Source organism: Fukomys damarensis, unplaced genomic scaffold (assembly GCF_012274545.1).
Source record: "Fukomys damarensis isolate Sample0158 unplaced genomic scaffold, DMR_v1.0_HiC HiC_scaffold_12, whole genome shotgun sequence".
NCBI classification, from domain to species: domain Eukaryota; kingdom Metazoa; phylum Chordata; class Mammalia; order Rodentia; family Bathyergidae; genus Fukomys; species Fukomys damarensis.
The window spans coordinates 54,821,534-54,843,476 of record NW_022900924.1 but is presented as its reverse complement, the minus strand read 5'-3'; the positions used below and the strand labels follow the sequence as shown (position 1 = coordinate 54,843,476).

At 49.9% G+C, this 21,943-nt stretch overlaps 2 protein-coding genes across 12 annotated transcripts in view; one reads left to right on the top strand and one right to left on the bottom strand.

Moving 5' to 3' along the window:
* Positions 1-2,152: 2,152 nt before the first annotated feature.
* Positions 2,153-21,943, bottom strand: part of Kif9 (kinesin family member 9) — a 40,278-nt gene continuing 20,487 nt past the window's right edge. For all 9 annotated transcript variants that reach the window (XM_010624328.2, XM_010624329.2, XM_010624326.2 and 6 more), the window contains 12 exons: positions 21,292-21,369; positions 16,151-16,219; positions 15,625-15,729; positions 14,649-14,704; positions 14,139-14,229; positions 13,581-13,711; positions 12,011-12,205; positions 10,348-10,562; positions 8,253-8,429; positions 7,853-7,968; positions 7,547-7,651; positions 2,153-4,369 (listed from right to left, as the gene is read on the bottom strand). In XM_010624328.2, coding sequence (XP_010622630.1) covers positions 4,319-4,369; positions 7,547-7,651; positions 7,853-7,968; positions 8,253-8,429; positions 10,348-10,562; positions 12,011-12,205; positions 13,581-13,711; positions 14,139-14,229; positions 14,649-14,704; positions 15,625-15,729; positions 16,151-16,219; positions 21,292-21,369 — 1,389 coding nt within the window. In that variant the 3' untranslated portion in view covers positions 2,153-4,318. The remainder of the gene's footprint in view (positions 4,370-7,546; positions 7,652-7,852; positions 7,969-8,252; positions 8,430-10,347; positions 10,563-12,010; positions 12,206-13,580; positions 13,712-14,138; positions 14,230-14,648; positions 14,705-15,624; positions 15,730-16,150; positions 16,220-21,291; positions 21,370-21,943) is intronic.
* The window catches only part of Klhl18 (kelch like family member 18), an 80,474-nt gene continuing 72,195 nt past the window's right edge, over positions 13,665-21,943 (top strand). For all 3 annotated transcript variants that reach the window (XM_010624333.1, XM_033762613.1, XM_033762614.1), the window contains exons 1-2: positions 13,665-13,742; positions 21,662-21,792. The gene's annotated coding sequence lies outside the window, so the exon portion shown is untranslated. The remainder of the gene's footprint in view (positions 13,743-21,661; positions 21,793-21,943) is intronic.

Genomic DNA, 21,943 nt, shown 5'->3' with positions numbered 1-21,943 from the left:
GCTTGGAAATGATAACAAATGAGGGTGTTTACATATTTACTGTGCTGTTTCATCCTTTTACACTGCATCCGTCTATGTATATATAAAAGGTTTGCTGTCAAATAGCATGTCGTGTTCTACCAACAGCAGCTTCTGCCGGTGTCTCCACCTGCCACCCAAATGGGTGTGCACACAGCTAGCAGCAGCACGGGCCACCAAGGCCTGGCCAGGCCCAGCTGCAGACTTCCTGGGAAAATTCTCATTTTTTTCAATTCATTTTTTTTCTTTTGAGCCAGTCTCATTATGTTACCCATGGTGGGCTTGAACTTATGATCTTCCAGTCTTAGCCTCCTGAGTAGCTGGGGTGACAGATATGGGTGACTATGCTCAGCTCTCCTTTGTGTGTGTGTGTATACATTTATGTGTACATTTTAATTTGCTTATATATGTGTACATATTGTATAATCTTGCTTTGGTAACATTTTAAATTCTCGTAAGTCTTTCTCCTTTTATGATGTGTTCATGATGGTAGGTTGTTTCTGTTTTTTGTTTTATATTTCTGCAGTACTGAGGATTGAACCCAGGGACTTCTCACTGAGCTGCATCCCAGTCCTTTCCTTTTTATTTCTTTTCCTCTTTTTTTTTTTTTTTTGAGACTGAGTCTTTCTAAATTGCCTGTGCTGGGCTCAAAAATCTCCTGTCTCAGCATCCCATAGTGCTGGAACTACAGATGTGTACTCCATACCTGACTTCTCTGTGTGTTTAATCTTTGAAAGCTCGTATTTAATAGGACTTTGTGGATTTCGTGGCTGGGTTAGAGGCATATGCAGTTGATTCGTAAAATTTTATTCTACTAAGTGTTACAGAGTTATCACAAGCCAGGGATAATCTTTTTTTTTTTTTTTTTCTGGGGATTGAATTCAGGACCTTGCATTTGGGAGGCAGACGGCAGCACTATGGAGCTAAATCCCTGGCCTGCTGGGGATAATCTTGATGCTAATTCCTCAGCATGGTATCCCCTGGACCACACAGTATGAGTCCTGTACATGGCTGCAAACTCTCATGGAACCTGTTCGCCCTAATCCCTGGCATGGAAGAACTTTCCACAGTTTACCTCCTCACCAAGGAGGAGGCGTTTAGAGGAGTGCCTCTTCATGCTGGGAGTCTTCTTTCCAGCTGCCTAACTGGCCTGGGCCAAAGTCTCATTTCTCACACTTGTGCAGACACGAATGCTCAAGTGCAGCAGACTATTCACACACCTTCTCTCCAGCCTACCAGCCACAGCCAGTTCACTTGCTTACCGCTCTGGTTTTCAATTCTTTGTCTCAAGTTCCTGCCTTCCTTTTTTGGAGGTGGGGTTGATTTAATGAGACAAACAGGGTCTCATTATGTAGCCCAGGCACAGCCTCAGCTGGCCTGGAACTCTTCGCCTGCCTGAGCCCCCAGAGGCGGGGATTATAAACACCAGCTTCAATTCCTTCTTCTCCTTCTCCTCCTCTTCCTCCTCTTCCTCTTTTTTGTATTTTGAGATAGGGTCTTGCTGTGTAGATCAGGCTGGCCTTGAACTTGCAGCAATCTTCCTGCTTCAGCCTCCCAAATGTTGGGATTACAGGTGTGCACCACCACACCTGGACAGTTCCTTCTTTATTACACACTTAATTTTTTTTTTTTTTCTTTTTTTTTGGTACCAGGGATCAAACTTGGGTCCCTGTGCTTGTGAGGCAGGCAGTGGAACCACTGAGCTAAACCCCCGGCCCTACAAACTTAATTTTACATTTACAAAAAAATATGTGTCAGAGATCTAGATTAAAAAAAGGTATACATACTCATTTTTTAAAAAAATACTATACTAAAGCTTGGGCCTAGTTTGAGTTTAGGGACTTATGAGACCTTTCCTTAAGAAAAAAATTAAAAGAGCTGGTATGTATGTAGCCCAATGTGAAAACCCTGGGATGGAGCCCCAGTACTGGAAAAAGCCAGCCTTTCTGTAGCAGGAATGTGTTTGGGTTATCTCCTCTGTCCCATCCCTTCAGATGCAATTTGTTTGAGTTTTTTTGTTGTTGTTGTTTTTGTTTTGAGACAGGGTCTGTCTCACTATGTAGTTGAGACTGACCTGGAACTCACTATATAGTCCAGGCTGGTCTTGAACTCACAGCAATCCTCCTGTCTCAGCCTCCCGAGTGCTGGGATTACAAGCGTGAGCCACCACGCCCAGCCTTTCAGATGCAATTTGGATGGTTGAATCAGCCCAGAAGAGGCAGTCTTCTGGAATGACAAGCCTAGTGATCCCATGCCTTCTACCTTCCTGTCCTGAGAAGTGGACAGTGATGTCCTCAGCATGATCCCTGTTTATTTCCGTGGCTCCACCCACCCTGATAATCACTTGTTTTAGTTAGTGCAGACTGATGGGAGAGGTCTGTGTGATGACAGGTGAACCCGAGACAGCAGCCAGCACCGGCTGCCATTACAAGGCCCAGCTGGACCTAGCTGCAAGTCTCAGGCCTGCTCAGGACTCTGAAGGACAGGATGTCCAGCAAGGCCAGGCCTCGCCGGCCACTGCTAGGAACTGGAGGGAAGAGAGATTGAGACTCTACAAACAACTGCTCACTGTGGTCCTAACAGAGAGAAGATATAACCCTATTTTCTATGCCCCATTTCCTGAAAAATCCCTCAAAGACCTAAGAACCCCAAATAGTCCTAGGAAGGGTAGAAGCAGCAAGGAAGGGAAGCAATCAGGACCTTTGGCCCAGAGTCTCCGAGAGCTGTTTGAGGACCATAGTCAGTTTGGGGGAAAAGTGGTGGGACAGGAATGGGAAAGCCCTCTCGTTTTACAAAACCCACGCCCGTCTGCTCACTGATGGGTGAAGGACAGATCATGGGGTTATTCAGCTGAACCTTTCACCACGTGCAACCCCCTTGCCAGATGGCCTACAGCTGAGAGGTTCTCGCTACTAATTTCACGCCAGGACTGTTCTCATTTCAAGCCTCTTCTTATTTTAGATGACAATTTGCCTTTCAGACATTTCCACCTTTTGGTAAACTGCCTGCTCCTGATTGGTAACGTGTGTCCCTAGCTGGCATTTGGGGGCCACACCAAATATGTCCCCTTGCTCCCCTTCCATGTAGCAACCTCTCCTCACCCCAGAAGACTGGGCTCCTTCATGCTTTCCCCATATAAAGTGGTCCTTGAGCTAGATGTCACCCACCAGCTGTGACCTGGGATCTTCTCTCTCACAGCGTCCCACAATAGGGCTGCCAGGTGACCAGGGCCTCTTCTTGTTCCCAATCCCAGCAGCATGGAGGGCTTGTGGAGGACGTCACATGGATGGAGCATTCAGAGAGGGCTCCAGGCCAAGGCCCTGCCCCCAAAGAACAGAAGTGGGCAAGAGAGGAAAGACTCCAAGGTAACTTTTCAGGAAAGATTCCTGAAACTTCTCACTTGGTGGAGACCACAATTCCCAACCTAGGATGCTTCCGAAACCCCTAGAAACCTGCACTTTGTCCTCAGAGCAAAGCAGTTATTAAGCTCTTTTCCTTTTGTATGACCAAGCGCAGAGCTACATCTGAGAACTTGAACAAAGAACAGCGTCTCCTCTTCCTTGCTCAGCCTCAGCAGTCACCCCTTTTCCTATCCAGGGTAACCTGGCCTGTGTCCCTTGTGTTTATCTGCAGTCACACACTGAGATGGAGCAAACAGGAGGAAGACAGAGAAAGACTCTGACGCTTAGGCCACACGTGTGCTGGGGAAGGAGGGCAGGTGCTCCAGACACTGCTCACCCGCTGCCTGGCATGTGGACCTCATTCCTCTCCAGGGTCACTGCCCAGAGCAGGTCCTATGCTGGTTGCCAAGGCAGGAGAGTCTGCTGCTGCCTTCCCTGGCTTAGGACACAGACACAATGCCCCTAGAGATGACCCGGGGGTACCATGGGACGCAGGGAGCTTCAGACCAAGCACTCCCCCGGGCATCCATCTGGGAGAGGAAAGAGGCTGCAGAGGGAGAAAGGCTGCTGGCTGAGCTACTCTTTTGCTTCCTACTGGAAACTCAGTTCTAACCCCTCTGGTACGTAGGGAAGAATGTCCTTTCAGATAGGAAATGAAACACAGTTCTTCAATTAGCACTAAAAAGTCCAAACTAGAAAGTAATTTTATCCTGTCTGTGCATGTAAGACAATGAATCAAAACTGAACGTATTCGGTGGAGGTGAGCAAGGGTGTGTCCTGGAGGATGCTCTTCCCGGCACGGCACGGCAGGAGGCAGTAGCTCCCAGCAGGTGGTTCAGCAGCTCCACTACAGCAGGTTAGAGTTGAGGGAACCTCAACTCCAGGGACTGGTGATGAGACTATTTTCTGTGAGCCTGCTGGAGGCCCATCATGGTTTTCAAGTAATTTTGCTGACAAAGAAAAGGAGAGCGAACAGGAACTGATCAGGAGGTACGGAGTTAACAGGGACTGAGAAACCACAGGCCCCAGACATTCATCTTGCCGTTCTTACATTCACTACACAAATACAGAGAGAGAGAGAGGCCACCATGACAGATTCAATAAAATAGGAAGAGGGCCAGGGATTTGGCTCAGTGGTTCTACGACCTGCCTCTTAAGCGCAAGGATCCGAGTTCAATCCCTGGTACCAAAAAATAAATAAATAAAATAGGAAGATTTTTTACCTTGAAAAATCTAATCCAATATATTTCATAGATGAGTAAATAAATCCATGACAGTTTAAATGGTTTAAGTACAACATGGCATAAAATACTCATGGCCTTGGCAATTTAGCAACTTAACAAGACCCTGACTCAAAATAAAAACAACTTAAAAGGGGACACATATACCTCAATAGAAGGTCTGGGCTCAATCCCTAGTATTGCAAATAAAGTAAAACAAATAAAAAGCTAGTGCGTAGGCATGTCTGAAACTAAAAACTGACTATATGGACAGTTCATCTAGAGAATGTAGAGGTGGTGTGAGAACAGAATTGTGACCTGTAAAAACACAAGGTCCTTAATCTAATGATTCTGAGTTTTTTTAAAAGTCTAAGAATTTGAAAGCAACTAAAGAAAACACAAAATTTGTCTGGGATATCAAGAAATTCATAATAGTGTGATAGAATGAAAATAATTTTGATTCACATTTAATGATTTCTATAATCTTGAAATAGCCTGTGCTAGTTAGTTACAATAAAACTTTTGAAGCTCTTTGTACATAGCCACAGCCGTCTTATCCTTTTATTCAAAACACAGAATGACATTCCCCTCACCCCCTGCCGTGGTACTGGGGACTGAACCCAAGATCTTCGCACTAAGCTATACGCCCAGTCCTATTTTATTTTTTGTGGTTTTTAAAATTTAGAGACAGGGTCTCATTAAATTGCTAAATTGCCCAGGCTGGACTTAAAACTTGCATTTCTCCTGCCTCAGCCTGCCAGAGTGCTGGGATTTTAGGCACGCACCACCAAACCCATTTAGAATGATATCAACTAAATTAACCACACCAGTAATTAGACAAAGCAACATCATGTGTTTCCTTATACATTGCACCAAGAAAAATATATTCTGCCAAACTCATAACTTGAAGTTTTGGGGTGGGTGCGGGGGTGAGACAAGTCTAATGCGGCCCAGGCGGTCTCAACCTTGCGCGATCTTCCTGCCTCAGCCTCCAGTGCTACCATTACGGGTGTGTGCCACCATGCCCAGCTTCACAGCTTGAATTTAAACAGTAAGAAAACATCAGACAAACCCAAATGGAGCGGTATCCTACCAAATACTGTCCTAAATTCTTCAAACATATCAAAACTATGAATAAAGGGAAAGACTAAAGAATTGTTCCAAATCAAAGGAGACATGGCAATTAAATGTACTATGTGGCAAGATTTCCTAGCCTCTGCAGAAGACAGGTAGAAGTTATTAAATAAATGTTGACTATCTACTATGAAAAAATGCAATATGTGATCTTGGACCAGAACAAGAGGGGAAAATTGCTGTAAAGGACATCACTGGAATAGTGAAAAATTGGGCTGGGTGTGGTAGCACATACCTGTAATCCTAGCACTTGGGGAGGCTGAGGTAAGAGAATCAAAAGACTAAGCCCAGTCTGGGCACCTTATCAACTTAGCAAGACCCTGTCTCAAAAAATTAAGAAAGGAGCTAAGGGTTTAGTTCAGTGGTTCTAACACCTGCCTTGCAAACACAAGTTCCCAAGTTCAATCCCCAATACAAAAATAAATAAATACATAAATAAAAATAAAAAATAGAAAAGGTCTTGGGATCTAGCTTAATGTGAAGGCCTTGGGTTCAATCTCCAGCACCACCACCAAAAAAAAAAAAAAAAAAGATGAATATAGACTTTGTAATATGTGCTGCTGAAGCGAGCACTGAATGTAGACTTTGGATTAAATAATATTATTGCATCCTTGATAATTTTCCTGATTTAATATTTTGTTTTTGGTACCAGGGATCAAACTCAAGGTGCACAATTTAATGCCAGCCTGGGCAGTTTAGCAACTTAGAAGAACCCTGTCTTGAGATAAAATAGTAAAAAATGGTTTAGGGATGGCACTCAGCACTCCCTGGGTTCAATCCCCAGCACCCCCTCAACACAGAGATGAGTTAAACACGTTTTTATAAATCCTCATATGGGGTACAATTGTGAAGATGTCAAAAAGAACACAGCAACCAGGCATGGTAGCCTGTAATCCCAGCACTTGGGAGGCTGAGGCAGGAGGATCTCTGTGAGTTTGAGACCAGCCTGGGCTACATAGTGAGTTCCAGGTCAGTCTCAACTACATAGTGAGACTCTATCTCAAAAAACAAAACAAAAACAAAAAAGGAATACAGCAGCCCAATACAGGTCAGCATGGAGTGGTCATCAGGATGCATTGCTGAGTAGAAAAGGCAAGAGGCAGAACAATGTGCAGGTGATGCTAGGATCAAGACACAGCGAGCTAGGGGATTTAGCTCAGTGGTATGGCTGCCTGTCTGCACCTTTCACACTTTTTAAATAAATATTTAAAGCATCTGCAGATATCACCTTTTGAAAATGTAAATAAATAACAAAAAGCAACTTTTGTGGGGGACAGAATCTTACTATATTGTCCAGGCTGGCCTCAAACTCCTGGGCTTAAGTGATCTTCCTGCTTCAGCCTCCCAAGTACAGTAACAGAGACTATCGGCATGTTCTATCATGCCTAGTTTACAAAAAATATTTTAAAAGAATGAGCTAACTCGGGCAGTTTCTTGAGTGTACCTGCTGTATAAAACCTGCCTCTGAGCTGGCACACATGGCCCTGTGGGTTCTGGCTCCAGGCTGGACAGGTGAAGAGTCTGCTCCACTGCACCTGCTCAGGGAGGAGTCAGACCCACCTGTGGCTCTGCCTTGCTGCATGTGGTCCTCAGTCCCTCATCCCCAAATCTGGGCCTTGTTCTCAGCTGGGAACCACACGTGGCACAAGCCCGGCCAGGACAGCAGACCCCAGTCCATCTCCCTGGGCTAGCACCACTCAGCCCCCACCTCTGTAAAGCAGGTGTGAGATCCCCCAGGCCCTGCGCTCTCAGGATATGAACCTTCTAAATTACCTTCTGCTCTGTTTTGGCTTTGGCGTTGACGAAGGAGATGGACTCAGGCTCCTCGGGCAGGACTGTCTGCTGGAGCTGGGTGAACCTGTCCTGCTCATCTTCTCCCTGGGGGAGGCCCAAGCCAGGACGGTCCTGTCATCCTGACCTTGTCAGGATCTGCACACAACATCTCATAATCCTGCAGTCCCTGAGTCTCTCAGGACCCTCACACCTCCCTGGAGCATCGACCCAGGCAGGACAAGGGACGCTGCCACTGGCCTGTGTTCACCCCTTACTGTGCCGTGGCCCTACCCTTGTGTTGCTCACCAGCGATACGATCCTGTTGACAGGCACCATGCCTGGTCGGATGCTGCTGCCCAGCCTCAGTGCCACCTGCGTGTCCTCGGGGACAACAAAGGACTCATTGTACCAGATGTCAAATTCTGTTGGGAGGAGGGAGACGGGACTGTAAGGTGTGGGGAGCCCCACGGAGGAGGTAGATAAGGGCCGTGCCCGCCTGGCCTGTACCTGCTGCAGGCTCCCCCTGTCCACCTCCTGCTGCGGGGTTTCCCACCCTCTTTTCCATCTTCACCCCTTACCACCCTGGAAACCACACACCCGAAGCCCTGTCCAGCCTCTGCCCCTGCCCTGAGCAGCTCTTGGACAGGTCTCAACAGATCTCAGGCTGTGGCCTTTCCCGTGCTCTCTTGGCCCCCGGCCTGCGCACCCATGAGCAGGCGCTGGCGACACTGATCCACCAGGCGCTGGCAGTACTGGATCTCGGCCCTGAGGTCACGCAGGTCCTGGTACTCGCAGCGGTACTGCTTCTTGAGGTCTTTGAGCTTCAGGATCAGCAGGAATTCTTCCTCGTCGATGATCATCAGCCCCTTGTTCTCGTACTCACCTGCAGGGGGGCAGGGAGGAGGTCAGAATGAGGCGGCAGCTCCTGGGGTAGACAGAGGACTGGAGGCTGGGCAGCATAGGCCAGGAGGTGGGTAAAGCACAAGAAGGCCAGGCTGCCAGGGCCTGTCCATAGGGAGGGGAGCTCAGCACGTGGGACCCTGTTGGCATTTTAGGGTAAATGAGAGGTGGGTAGGGAGAGGGTAGAGATGGCCCATATGTCATGTTTACTTTGGTGTTAAGCCTAATTGCCAGTGATATTCATTTATTTGGGTCTTTTTGTTTACTTTTTTTGTTCACTATGCAAATCAGGCTGCCCTTGAATTTAGGAGGCCTTGAACTCCTGCCTCAGCCTCCCAAGTGGTGGAACTTCGGGCCTGTACCACCACGCCCAGCCTTAGCCAAATATATTTAATAAGCACCCTGTTATATGAATGTTTATTTTTCATATAAATTATACTCATGAAGCCAGGTTGTGGTGGCTTGTAGTCCTAGTACTAAGAATGCTGAGGTAGGAGGATCGCTGTGAGTTTGAGACCAGCCTGAACTACATAGTGAGACCCTATCTCAAATGTCCCCCTAAAAAATTATACACATGGCAGCCATCACTGGATAGTAAACTAAAGCCCTTGCACAGGGTTCCTTATTAATAATAGTGGAGGGCCGGGGATTTAGCTCAGGGGTTCCAGCACCTACCTTGCAAATGCAAGGACCCGAGTTTGATCCCCGGTACCAAAAAAAAAAAAACAGTTGATATGAAACTTTTGAGCTAAAAACAATCTTTATATTGATAGATATAATTTTTAAAATATTTAACATATATATTTCCTTTTCCTGTCATCCTTTGGAAATGTCTGTTTTCAGGTGTACTTAGGAATAAATGCCATGTCAGCAGAGCATGCATGCATTTTATTTACACGAGACTTTTTTTTTCTTGGTACTGGGGATTGATCTCAGCACCTTACGCTTGCGAAGCTGATGCCACACCACTTGCCTGGATTCCTCTTTTCCCAGGCTCTTGGAGGGCTCTGCCCTCTGGAGTAGCACACTGTGGTTGTCTGAAGGGTATGAGTACAATAGAAATAAAGGCATCCTCTGAGAAACAGGTAAGAGTGTGTGATGGTCCATCCGACCTGTGAGAACAAACCGTGTGATGCAGGCGCTCACGGGTACAGTGGGTCGGGACCTGGGCTGTGAGTTGGCAGGGCAGGTCCAGTAACCTGCGGGGCCCTGACAGGAAGAGGAAACGACAGGGAGCCAGGAAGGCCTTCCCCGAGCCTTCTTCGCAGTCACTCAGTAAAATGCAGGCTTGGGGCCCCGGTCAGCAGGGCCTTCCAGGCTTCCCAGAGTACTCTGCTGCCTCAGGCTTGGCCCACGTTGTGGGTGTTGGCAGTGTACAACCCTGGCTCACAACAACAGGGTCAGCAGCAGTGTGGTTTCAAGCCTGGGGCACCCATGCTGCCTGCCCTAGGAGAAAGGCTGTCAGGCCAGCACAGGTGACAGGGGTCGGAAGGGGCAATGGTCACACTGACAGTGAGTCCCTAGGCCCTCTGGTGGCCACACGCTGGCTCCCCAAGTTTCTCACCATCCCTGTCAGCGTCTGATCCACTGGGCGGGGAGGCGACCTTGTAGGGGCTGCCAGCCACCTATGTCCTGGGGACACCTCTGTAGGACCAAAAGCCAGTTATTCTATAGACAGCAGAACACATCAGATGAAGACCAGCACCCAGGTCTGAGATAATGCGGGAACAGAGGACATGGACAGAGGCAGGCTGGCAGTGGCCCCCTGAGTGCTGACAGAGCCAAGTGATATGGCCTCGGGGTGAAGGCTGCACCCCAATGCTTCCTGCTGGCCCCCTGGGAGCAGGACGACCCTGATTCCCTACAGCCACCTGCCCTGATCGTCTTCCCAGAAGCTTCACCTTGCTTCTCCCTTAGCAACTTCTGGAAGTTCAGGGCCTCCTTGGTCACATCAATCTCCCGCTTGATGGCATTGATGCGCTGTGTGGTCTCACTGGCCCTTTTTCTTCGTTCATTCAGGATGGATTTGTTTTCTTTGAAGATGCGGTTGATCTCACTACCTCGCTCATTCTTGAAATCCTCAAAGGCCACAGTCCTGGAGGGAGGGGTGCTGGGCCTGGGGACACAGGGAAAGGCCAAGGAGAAGAAAGAAACGGGGGGCAGCCTCGGAAGTGATGGGTACTTCATTTGTCTTCCTAGGGGCTCCTGTGGGCAGGAGGCCAAAGTCCTAGGGGTCACTACCCAGGCTGGAGCAAAGCACCCATCATTCCCTCATCTTGCCTTTACTTAGCCCACAAGGCCCCAGGCTGATTGCAGAAAACGAGGAATGCAAAGATAAAAAAACAACACAAACACACACGCACACACACACACTATCAGCAAACATACTTTGTATCTCCATGTGGGATTTCTTTGATACATTTTTGAATGGCTGAGCCCACGCAGTACATCCAATCTTACATCTTACTTTTGCACAGAGGCATCCTTTCATGCTATCACACTCGGAGGATTCTCATTCTGTGACGTGAGATGAAGCACCGGGCTGACAGGAAGTGGACTGATGTTGGGAACTCACTTTGAAATGCATCGAGACATTTAGAGGGGCAGACAGAAGACAAAAAACGTGTAACAGCAAGTGTGCTGTAGAACTGTGCTTCATGTGTGGATATTCACTGCACAACGCTAACTTCTCTGAATATCCGGAAGTATTCATGGGCTGGGGAATCAACCCTCGCACAATCAAAGGTCACAGATACTTAATGCCCTTTCCTTTTTTGGTACCAGGGATCAAACTCGGGACCTTTCACTTGTGAGGTGTGAGGCAGGTAGTAGAACCACTGGGCCAAATTCCCAGTCCCTTAATGTCCTTTCCCTAATGACGCCTATTGAAGGTATAAATGTTTTTTATTTTTTATTTTTTTCTTTTTGAGAGAGAGTATCACCATGTAGTTGAGGCTGGCCTGCAACTCACTATGTAGCCCAGGCTGGACTTGAACTCATGGTTCTCCTCCTGACTCAGCCTCTCAAATTTAATTTTTAAATTCATGATGCAGTGAATATCTGTTTTGGTACAAATCGTGTCTGCACATCTGTTTCCTTAGAATGGATTCCCAAAAAACTCAATTACTGACTCACTAGGGAGATGAATGGAGTAAAAGGGAAGAGCTGAAAATGTGCTACCTTCAATACCTTATTCCTGTAAAAAACATAACTTATGGCTGTGAGTTCAAGACCAGCCTGCGCTACGTAGTGAGTTCCAGGTCAGTCAGTCTCAACTATATAGACCCCATCTCAAAAAACCAAAACCAAGAAAAAAAAAAAAGTAAAGGACATATAACATTATTTTAGTAATCGCCGCGTGGTCTAAAGCGATTCCATAATGAATTATGCATCTCAGGTAAACCCCTCAGTTGGACCATTTTGCACGTGTCAGTCATCTCTGGACTTATGCTGAGCCTTGCCCTGACCCCCTATCTTTCTCTTCTGTCTGCAAGCATGATTGAACATTGAGGATCACACTCTGGTGTGGCTTGATCTGGTGCTGAGTGATCTATAAATGCTTACCTGGCTAGGCAGACTTCCTCCTTCGGGGAGCCTGAGGTTGGAGGCTCGATGCTGAGGGTTTCCCTCTCCAGAGAAAGCATGACCTTGACATCGCCATCCTTGCCAGGTGGGACCAGCTGGGTCTTGGAGGTTGAGATCACATCCAGATCCTTACCACTCACAGGGCTGCTGGCACCTTCCTTTCTCAATGAAACGCTAGAAGGAGGAGGAAAGGGGCCCCAGCACTCAGTCACGGGCAGTGAGGTGGATGTCCTTGCCAGGCACCCGCCCCTCTCTGCTCTTATCTTCTTCTTTTGGCTTTGGTTTGGTTTTGTTGGTGATATGGGGCCTTGTGCACGCTAGACAAGCCCCCACCACTGCCACCTGCTATCTCATCACACCCTTGGGCAGATTGCGACTTTAAGCCATGCAAATAGGAAAGAAGAGAGCATTTCTCTCCCTGCATCACACAGGGGTCCCTCCGAAGTGTTGGTGGACCCCTGGGCAGCAGGGCGCAGTCTCAGCTTCAAACATATGGCCCTGCGGGAAGGTATACAGGCTCTCAGTTGCACTGGTGTCCCTGGGAAGGCCTAGCAGAGCCCTGCCCAGCAGGGGATCTGCCTGTGGCCCAGGGGTAAAACAGGACAAATCTGCCAGGGGGCTGTGACCAGTCTGTGTCCTGTGCTGCTCACATGCACCAGTGCCACCTCAGCTCCTGGAAAAGCCAGCTGTGCTCCTTCTCCCCTTTCTGCCTCAGGACTGAACTGACAAAAGGTTGCCCACAGTTCTTTGGGCTATTTGCTCCTCCTCTGGTCACCAGTGTGACTCAGGGGACCAGGTCAAAGCTTGCCACTGCCCTGACTGCATGGCAGTTGAACAGAGAGGCCTGGATGTGACTGGCCTTCCTGAGCAAGCAGGGGGCAGCTAAGTCACTAGCATCTTCTGCCACCTGACTCCTGCCAGCCCGTGATGGTTTTCTTCAGGCCACTTTGGCCCACGTTCAGAGAGAGACAGCATTCATCACGTATCCTCACGACAAACCCAGCAACTCTGAGGCCGTCATCATCAGTCGTTTTAGCAACATGGGAACAGGCACAAGCGGTTTTCACATCCCACACAAGTCGATCCCTTGGGTGTTAGAGGTGCAGAGCAGAGAGGAGGGCCCAGTCTCCATCCAAAGCCTATACCCTTGTCTCCTGCTATGCAGCACTGCCTTTGGGGCTCTGGGGGTGTGGTGTGCTGTGTGGGCACTCATTAAGGGAAACTTGCACACATGAGAAGTCATGCCTGAAAGGTGACCTGGGGACAGGGACTCTGCAGTGCTGCCCAGGTCCTCCCTGCAACCGCACCCCTCAGCAGTCATGTGATCCTGAGAAGAGACTTCCCCGCTCAGAGCTCCAGGTCCTTCATTGACCATGCTGACATCTCCCACCGCACAGGGCTGCTATGAGTGTGAGAGGACCCACAAAATTGAACACTGGCAGCAGGGACGTCCACTGTGGCCACACAGTAGTGGGAACACTGGGGGGCGGTAAACAGCGTGTGTCTGCTCTCCCACCCACCAAGGAGGCAGAGCAGGGACATTGCTCACCTCAGCTCTTTGAATGTCTTCTTGGCCTTGGATTTCTTCACAGGCTTGGCAGAGAAAGGGATGACCCCGAGTCCAAAGCCATGTCCATCGGACTCACCGACTAGGTGGCCATCAGCATCCACAAGCCCTGCCTGGATAGGGAAGCCGGTCAAAGGGGCACAGGTGAGATGAAAGGTTTGAGACCCCCAGGTCCCAAATGTATATGGTGTATGTCTGGGGTGGGTACCTCATGTGCCGAGACTTGGCTGCTCCCAGTGCCTCGGGAGAGCTGTCCCTGACCTTCCTAGCAAATGCTCACTTTCCACATCACTTCCCTACTCAGCCATCCCAGAGGATCCTAAGGTCTAATTCCAGGACAGGTCCTATTATTGTTAGCCACATCTCCAGTTCATGGAAAGCACTTTCAGTTCCAAGGGGGTTTGCTCACACTCATCCAGGTGTTACCTGTACTGGAGCAGTGCCAGCTCTGGTCTGACCTATGACACTTGCTGCCTCTGCAGAGGGCTGAGGATGGAGAATCTGGGGTGAGTGTTGTTAGTGAGAGGCAACCGTGTGTACCTTCTGGACGGCAGAAATGGTTGCAAAGTCGTTCTTGTCTATGAGGGTGTACTTCCGGCGTAAGGCAGACTCCACTTCCTGTTCTTGTTGGCTGGGGAGATAGGGAGAGAACACTTTGTACTGCAGGTCATTCTGAACCCAGGGGGCAAGAATCAGCTCTGGGATTAGAGGTCTTTTGGGTGAGGCCCCTCAGAATCCTGCGGCCAGCTTCAGTGACACCACCCAGCATGAGCTATCCAGGCCACGCGTTTATGTTCACCCAAATAAACCTCCCATGTCCGGGGTGGGGAAGCTTCATGATGTCCTGCTCTGGAAACACACACAGGGCTGGCGCTCCATGGACTTCCTGTCCTGCTGATAGACCCAGGAAGCCCCGGGGACCAGGGCACCCTCCTAGGACTTGGATCTAGTGCCTTGCTTGGGAGAGAGAAAGGGGTGCTCTCAGGGGCAAGTGTCCAGAATACCGGAAGTGAAAGTGGCAGCCTGAAGAAGGGGTGGGGGGTCCCTCACCTCAGAACCACTCGGAACTGGTTGAAAACCTCCTGGATCTGTCTGAGGTTGATTATCTGGAATGAAGACAGCGAGGCAGGGATCAGACCGCAGGCACAGAGGCAAGAAGCTGCGCCTGTTAGCAGGGGTGGGGCCCTCTGGAGAGTGGGACATCTGCAGACCACGGCTCAGCAAAATGGCAGCTGAGCCTTCTCAAGAGCAGAGAAACATCTGATTGATAGCTTTCAAATAAAATATTTGCTGCGGCTATTAAAACCACTCTTTCTACGTGGAAATCACTAGTTCTCAGAAATACTTTCTAAGATAAAAAATTGCATAGACTCCATTTCACTGGCTCGCTCCTGCTCCTAAAAGTTCAGCCTGCCACCTTCATTCAGATGGGCCCCCTTCGTGAGCCTGTCTGTGAGCACAGACACACTCAGCTATAGCTAGAAAATGGTCGCTGGCCTCCCTTGGCCCCAGAGCCTACACGCATTGCCCTTGATGGTGGGCCCGAGTGCGAGTCCCTGCTAGGAAGGCCTCTGAGCCCGCAGTCCCAGTTGGTCTGAGCCTGACTCTCCTGGCTGCCCTGCTAACAGGCAGAGCAGGGCTGACCCACACAGCTTGCTGGCCGCACAGAAAAGCATTTTCTCCCTGAGTACCCCTCCTCCACCTACTCCAGCGTGGGCCCTGGGGTCTTCCTTGCAACCAGCCTGGCCTCTTCCCTTCTGCAGCTGCACCCCACCAGGCTGCCCTGTGAATCCAGCAGTTCCACCGCACAGATGAGGATGCAACCCTCAGCCTCATAACTCCAAATACAGAAGCTGAGACTGGGGTGGCTAAAGGCCCCTGACATCAGGGGCCCAGCGCTACCCCACAGCCACAGTTCCCACTCTGCATGAGCTTTCCATCAGCCGCACACATGCTGAGTGTGCCCAGGATGGCGACCAAGAGCCCCAGGCCAGCTGAACGAGGGGGTCCTCAGAGGGCTCCTTACGTCGATCTCGTCCAGGGTCCCTTCCAGGTACCTCCGCACCTGGGAGTTGATCTCAGCGATCTGGATTTCATCCATGGGGTCGTAGGTCACCAGAGGGCGGTTGGCCTGGAGGAAGATGAAGAATGTTTGGGAATAAGCAGTGGAGGCTCCTAGCCCAAGCAGCAGGGCAGGGCCAGATTAGGGGCTGCTCAGCTACCCAAGAGGCCTCTATCTGCTTCACCATCTCGCCCTACCAGAGGGGACCTGACCCAGTGGACCTGAGTCCAAGAGAGCGATGGGCTGGGGAGGAGAGGAAAGCCCTGGACAGGAGGCCAGTGACGCTAGACTGGATGGCTCTGCTGGCTGAGTCTGGGCAGAACGCAGGGGCCTGGGGGCCCTAGGGGATCCTCTATGCCCTGCCTGATGGCCCTGAGGGCTCCGCTGCCACCCCCTTTCTGCCACCCAACCTGCACCATCTTGCCTGGCCCCAGGCCCTGCAGTGCCCCCTGCCCCAACATCCCCCCTCCTCCCAGCCTCTGCCCCTTACCAAACTGTTGTGGATGGCCAGCTCCTGCTTGAGCAGTGCCAGTTCCTTCTCCAGGTTCTTGACCATTCGCTGCCAGGGAACACAGAGGGTGGAGAGGTGAACCCAGAGGTGACCACCCTGCTTCCTGCTAAAGCGCTGCGGTCTTAGCTTCTGGGCCATGCCCTCCCCACTGGTGATCTTCCCGGAAGGAAGAGTTTAGGGTCTGAGAGGAATTCAGCATCCCCCAGCCTTTGCCTCTCCCTCAGAAGAGAATCGGAACAGAGGCAGCGCAGGCCAAGGGTACTTGACTAAGCCAGGCCTGGGGACAAGTGCCTATAGTCCTGGCTACTTGGGAGGCAGAGGCAGGAGGACTGAGTTACAGTCCAGCCTGGGTAACACAGGAAGAGCCTGGTTCAAAATAAAAGATAAAAAGGGGTAGGGATAGAGCTCAATAGTAGAGCACCCCTGGGTCCAATCTCCAGTACTGAAAAAAGGAAAGCGGGGGAGAGAAGAGAAAGAGACAGACAACCCTTTCCCCAGGGGCTCCAGGCCCCTAAGGGCTCTAGAGTACTTTTTGTTTGTTTGTTTTGAGACAGAGTCTCCATAAGTTGCCCAGACTGGCCTTAAATTCTTGATCCTTCCACCTCAGCCTCCCAAGGAGCTGGGAGTATAGGCGTGTGCCACCTACTCTAGGATGCTTTCTTTGTACAGTCCTTAACCTCATCCTTTCCTCCATGTATTTGTTAGCATTCTCCAGTAATGATTGCATGTGTCACCTCTGACTTTTTTTTTGGTACCGGGGATCAAACTCAGGATCTTGTGCTTATGAAGCAGGCGGTGCAACCACCTGGCCCACCTCTGACTTTTTGCTGCTACGAACAGTGCCACAAGAACATCTTTTACTCACTTCTTCTTGTCTGTATAGATTTCTGTAGGGCACAGTGACCTGTGAGGCTTCGTGATTTGTCCCCATTACCCCCTCTCCAGCATGCTCCCTTGGCCTACTCTAGTCCCACTGATTGGTACACTCTTCCCCTGTAAGCCTGTCCCTTCTACCCAGGATGCTGTTGTACCCAGGACCCCCATTAGCACACCTTACTCCCAAACTCCCTTAAAGCCTTTGTTCAAAAGCTTCTAAATTAAGGGAGTGGTGGCGCACACCTGTAATCCCAGCACTTGGGAGGCTGAGGCAGGAGGAGCGCTGTGAGTTCGAGACCAGCCTGGGCTACGTAGTGAGTTCCAGGTCAGTCTCAACTAATAGTGAGACTGTCTCAAAAAACCAAAAAAAAAAGCTAAATTAAAACAGGGCCTGGTGGTACACTCCTGTAATCCCAGCACTCTGGGAGGCTGAGGCTAGACATCACAATTTAGTATATTAGTGAGACCCTGTCTAAAAATAAATGAGTAAATAAATAAATGGTATTATAAGAGAGTGGTGGCGCACACCTGTAATCCCAGCACTTGGGAGGCTGAGGCAGGAGGAGCGCTGTGAGTTCGAGACCAGCCTGGGCTACGTAGTGAGTTCCAGGTCAGTCTCAACTAATAGTGAGACTGTCTCAAAAAACCAAAAAAAAAAGCTAAATTAAAACAGGGCCTGGTGGTACACTCCTGTAATCCCAGCACTCTGGGAGGCTGAGGCTAGACATCACAATTTAGTATATTAGTGAGACCCTGTCTAAAAATAAATGAGTAAATAAATAAATGGGGGCTGGAGATGTGACTCAGTGTAAAGACCCTGAGTTCAGTCTCCAGTACAGGAGAAAAAAAAAAAAAAAAAAAAAAAAAAAAAGCTTCTAAATCACTCTATCTAAAATTGCAGTCCCCTCCCTACCTCTATATCACTATGTTTTAAAATCTCACTCTAATTTTTCCCTAGTATCTGTTACCTTCTAACATCCTCTAGATCAGGCCCATCTAACAGAACTTCCTGCAATGATGAAATGAATATCTATTTTGTCCAGTATGGTGGCCAGGAGCCAGATGTAGCTATCAAATACTCAAAATGTTGCTATTGTTGCTGAAGAAGTAAATTTTAATCTTAAGTAAGCCACATGCAGCCAAGCATGGTAGTATACACTTGCAATCCCAACTCTCTAGAGGCTGAGGCAGGACCACCATGAGTTCAAGACCAGCCTGGGCTACGTGGCAAGGCTCTGTCTCAAAAAAAAAAAAAATAGCAATTACTATATTGTTTTTTGGTCTTTCATTTTATTTATATACTTGTTTTGAGACAGGGCCTTGCCATGTAGTCCAGGCTTTAATTTACTATAGACCCTAGGCTGGCCTTAAACTCCTGGCAATCCTCCTGACTCAGCCTTCGCAGTGCTAGAATTATAGGCCTGTGCCATCCTTGGAAATCTGCCATGTCTGGATATCTTTTTGTTTGGTGATAGTAGGGTGAACCCTGGGCCTTGTGCATACTAAGCAAGTACTGTACCACTGAGCTAAGTTCCCAGCCCCTCTTTTTTTTTTGGTACTAGGGATGGAATTCAGGACCTTGTTCTTTGCAAGGCAGATGGCGGCACCACTGAGCTACATCCCTGGCCCCCCAGCCCATCTCTTGAGGTGACAGAAAGCCAACATACACAATAGACTCAGAGAGAGATTTGTGTTTCTGTCCACACAGCTACCTATCCCAGGTGCTTTGAAAAATGTCTGAGCCACGAGCCATGAGCCACAGCTTTAGGTTTGCCAGCACTGTTCTAGAGATACTCAGTGTCTTCCATCAAAAAAAGGAACCAGAGACTTCATACTGAGACCCTTCTGAACAACGAAGTGTCCTTTAGTTGCTATAAAACAGCCACTGGAGGGAACCCCTGACACCTAGATCCTGGGACTAGGGCCAAAGCTGTGTGCAGTCCACGCCCTGCTGGCCTGTCAGACCAAAGGTCTGCAACCCTCCACCCTGTCCACTGAGTCACCTAGCACCAAGGCTTTCCTGCAGCTGTGCCTCACATGGTGAGGGGTCACAAGCCCCAGGCCAAAGCTTGGGGATCAGTCCGATCAAAGACTAAAACTTGGAGCCGGTCATGGTGGCGCATGCCTGTAATCCCAGCACTCCGGAGGCTGAGGCAGGAGGATCACTGTGAGTTCGAGACCAGCCTGTGCTATATTGTGAGTTCCAGGTCAGTCTCAACTATATAGTGAGACCCTGTCTCAAAAAAACAAACAAACAAACAAAAAAAGACTAAAATTTGGCTCAGCCTCTTAGGAAGCTCAAGTAGGTCTCCTGGAGGAGTGGACTGGAGACCGGGCCATCCTCACCCTCTCACTCCCAGCTCTAGAAAGTATATTGTGCCCCAGGGCAGGGAATCCAACAGTCTTCAGGGCTCTCTAGCTGGGTGACTCTGACATCCAGGCCGTCAGAGGGCAACATGGGGAAATGGAGGGGGCACAGACTCCAGTTCACACCCAGTGAGTGTGGCAGCCACTTCCCCGGATGTCCGGCAGGTCGGTGTCATGGCCTGAAACAGAGCCACAGGTCCCTGGCAGGCAGCCTCTCTGGCTCCTTGAGTCAATCAGGCGCATTCATTCTCTGGCTAAAAAGATACCTTGGAAACACCACAGGCTCACATATCTTCGCTGGCTGCCAGGGTTTGCTCCATACATGTAATGAGGATCATTCAGAGTTCTGCCTCAGGCCCACACCAGGCTTCAGGGCCACCCTCACCTTGGGTACTTTCCTCAGCCCACAGGCCTGCTTTGTCCTGGCAGAGCGGGGCACCCTGAGCCACAGCTGCTGTCTGTACTCCTGAGGCTCAGAACCCTTCTAGCACCTCACGCATCACAGGCTGCAGATCACAAGGGTCGCAGGAAGTTAGCAGTCTGAGCCTTGTGTTCATCAATAAAGTCGCTGGGGCTCAGATGGTCTGAAAACTCACCACAGAGGCTGGAGGCAGAGGGCAGACCGGAGCCATCTCGCCCGCCAGCCTAGGGGATTCTGCAGCACCTCTGTCACCCCCTGAAAACAGGCATTGGCACTGAGATGGCGCTGCAGCGACCCAGGAATACCAGCCACAGACTAGGGAAGATGGCACCAACATAACTTCCCGTGTCTCTCCAGACCATGTGTTCATAAAGCAAAATGCTTGTCAGAAAGATGATAAACACATTCCATGCAGGTTAGGGAACAGAAATGACATTACAGTGCATGGAAGACCTTGGTGTTAGGTGCAGCGTCCTGTCGGCAAGGTTCACGCATGGTAATGTGACAGTCCTGAGCCAAGGGAACACAGCTGAAAGGTGAGAACAGATTCAAAGCGGGCATGGTGGCGCACGCTGGAATCCCGGCACCCGGGAGTTCACAGCCAGCCTGGACTGCACAGTGAGACCCTGTCCCAACAAGCCAAAACTAAGTAAATAAAGAGGCGCTCTGCTCTGCAGACAGGGTACTAGCTAGTATTTATTCAATACTTACTCCATGACAGCAATGTGCTCAGAGGTTTCTACATATGAAAACGTCCTTCACAAAACCCCCCTGAGGGTGGATGCTATTAATTTTCCAATTTATCGATAAAGAAATGAGTTCAATTTTGCCAAGGCTGCACAGTCAAGGAGCAGGCCCTTGAACCCAGTGCAGGGCTCTTCACCACCGTGCCAGTGGATCTCAAAGCAGGGCTCCCAGAGCGGCAGCTACAGCAGCTTCACCACCTGGGAACCAGTGGAGAACGCACACCCCCTGGCCACCCTAGACAGACAGAGTCAGGAACTCCGGGAACGGACCCTGGGGATGCTGATGCCGGCTCAAGTCTGCGAAGTGCTCTCAGCACCAGGCCCTCAAACCCTAGGTTGGTTGCACAGAGCTGTGCATCTGTGTTTTCCTTCAGGATTTCAGATCTGAAAAGTTTGGCTGTCTGTCGTGAGCTCAGGGCTCAGGAAGGAGGGTGGCTACAGGTTCGAGGCCAGCCTGGGCTACCTAGTGAGACCCTGTCTCAAAACAAAGCAAAACAAAATAAAACACAACACAGCACCAGTGAGCGTCGAGGAAATCTCATGGAAAAGCCTAGGGCTCAGAGTCCCTGGGCCCACAGGTAAAGTGGGCGTAGACAAACCCAGCCCTCCCAGCCACCTGTGGTGGCCCCTAAGGGTTGTCCCCTTCCCCAGAGGTAATACACCCACACAATCACCCCACAGAGCAGTGGCTGCCCACAGCCCCCGAGTACCTCGGCATCGTACTTTTCATTGATGGCAGGCTCAGTTGTGACCAGCTTCATCCTGCTGGCAAAGCGTAGTGAAGACAGCTGGAAAACAAACCGGATGTTAGGGGGCTCCCCACTCCAGGGACGCCCCAAGGGAAAGAGACCCTGGCAGCCGCTCCTGGGTCTTTAGCCTGCCTGTCAAACTGTTAGTTCAAGAGAGAGGCAGGACATGGACAGAAGGGCACTCACTGGTCCTCACCAGCACACTGTGAGGACCTGTACCAGGCTGTTTCTCCGTCCAAACCTGAGCCTCTCCACTTCTGGGCCTGTGATCCAGGTTCCCCCTTCCTCTACCTCTATCCTATCTACCTCCCTGCTTTCTACTTTTTCCAAGGCCCAGCTGAATGCGCTTCTGGCCGAAGCCCTCGCTCTCCACATGAAGGTCTCTGCCTCTCCAGGAGGTAGGCCTGCCCCCCATGGACTTCCTGCTTCTCTGGGTCTGGACCAGCGATATCCAACGGAAAGGTATGTGAACCATTCATGCAAGTCATATACATACATGTACATGTGTGGGTGCCTGTGCTACCAGGGACTGAACCCAGACTCTCACATATGCTAGGCAAGCACTTTGCCACTAAACTGCAACTCCACCTTTTTCTAAAATTTTAAATTTTGA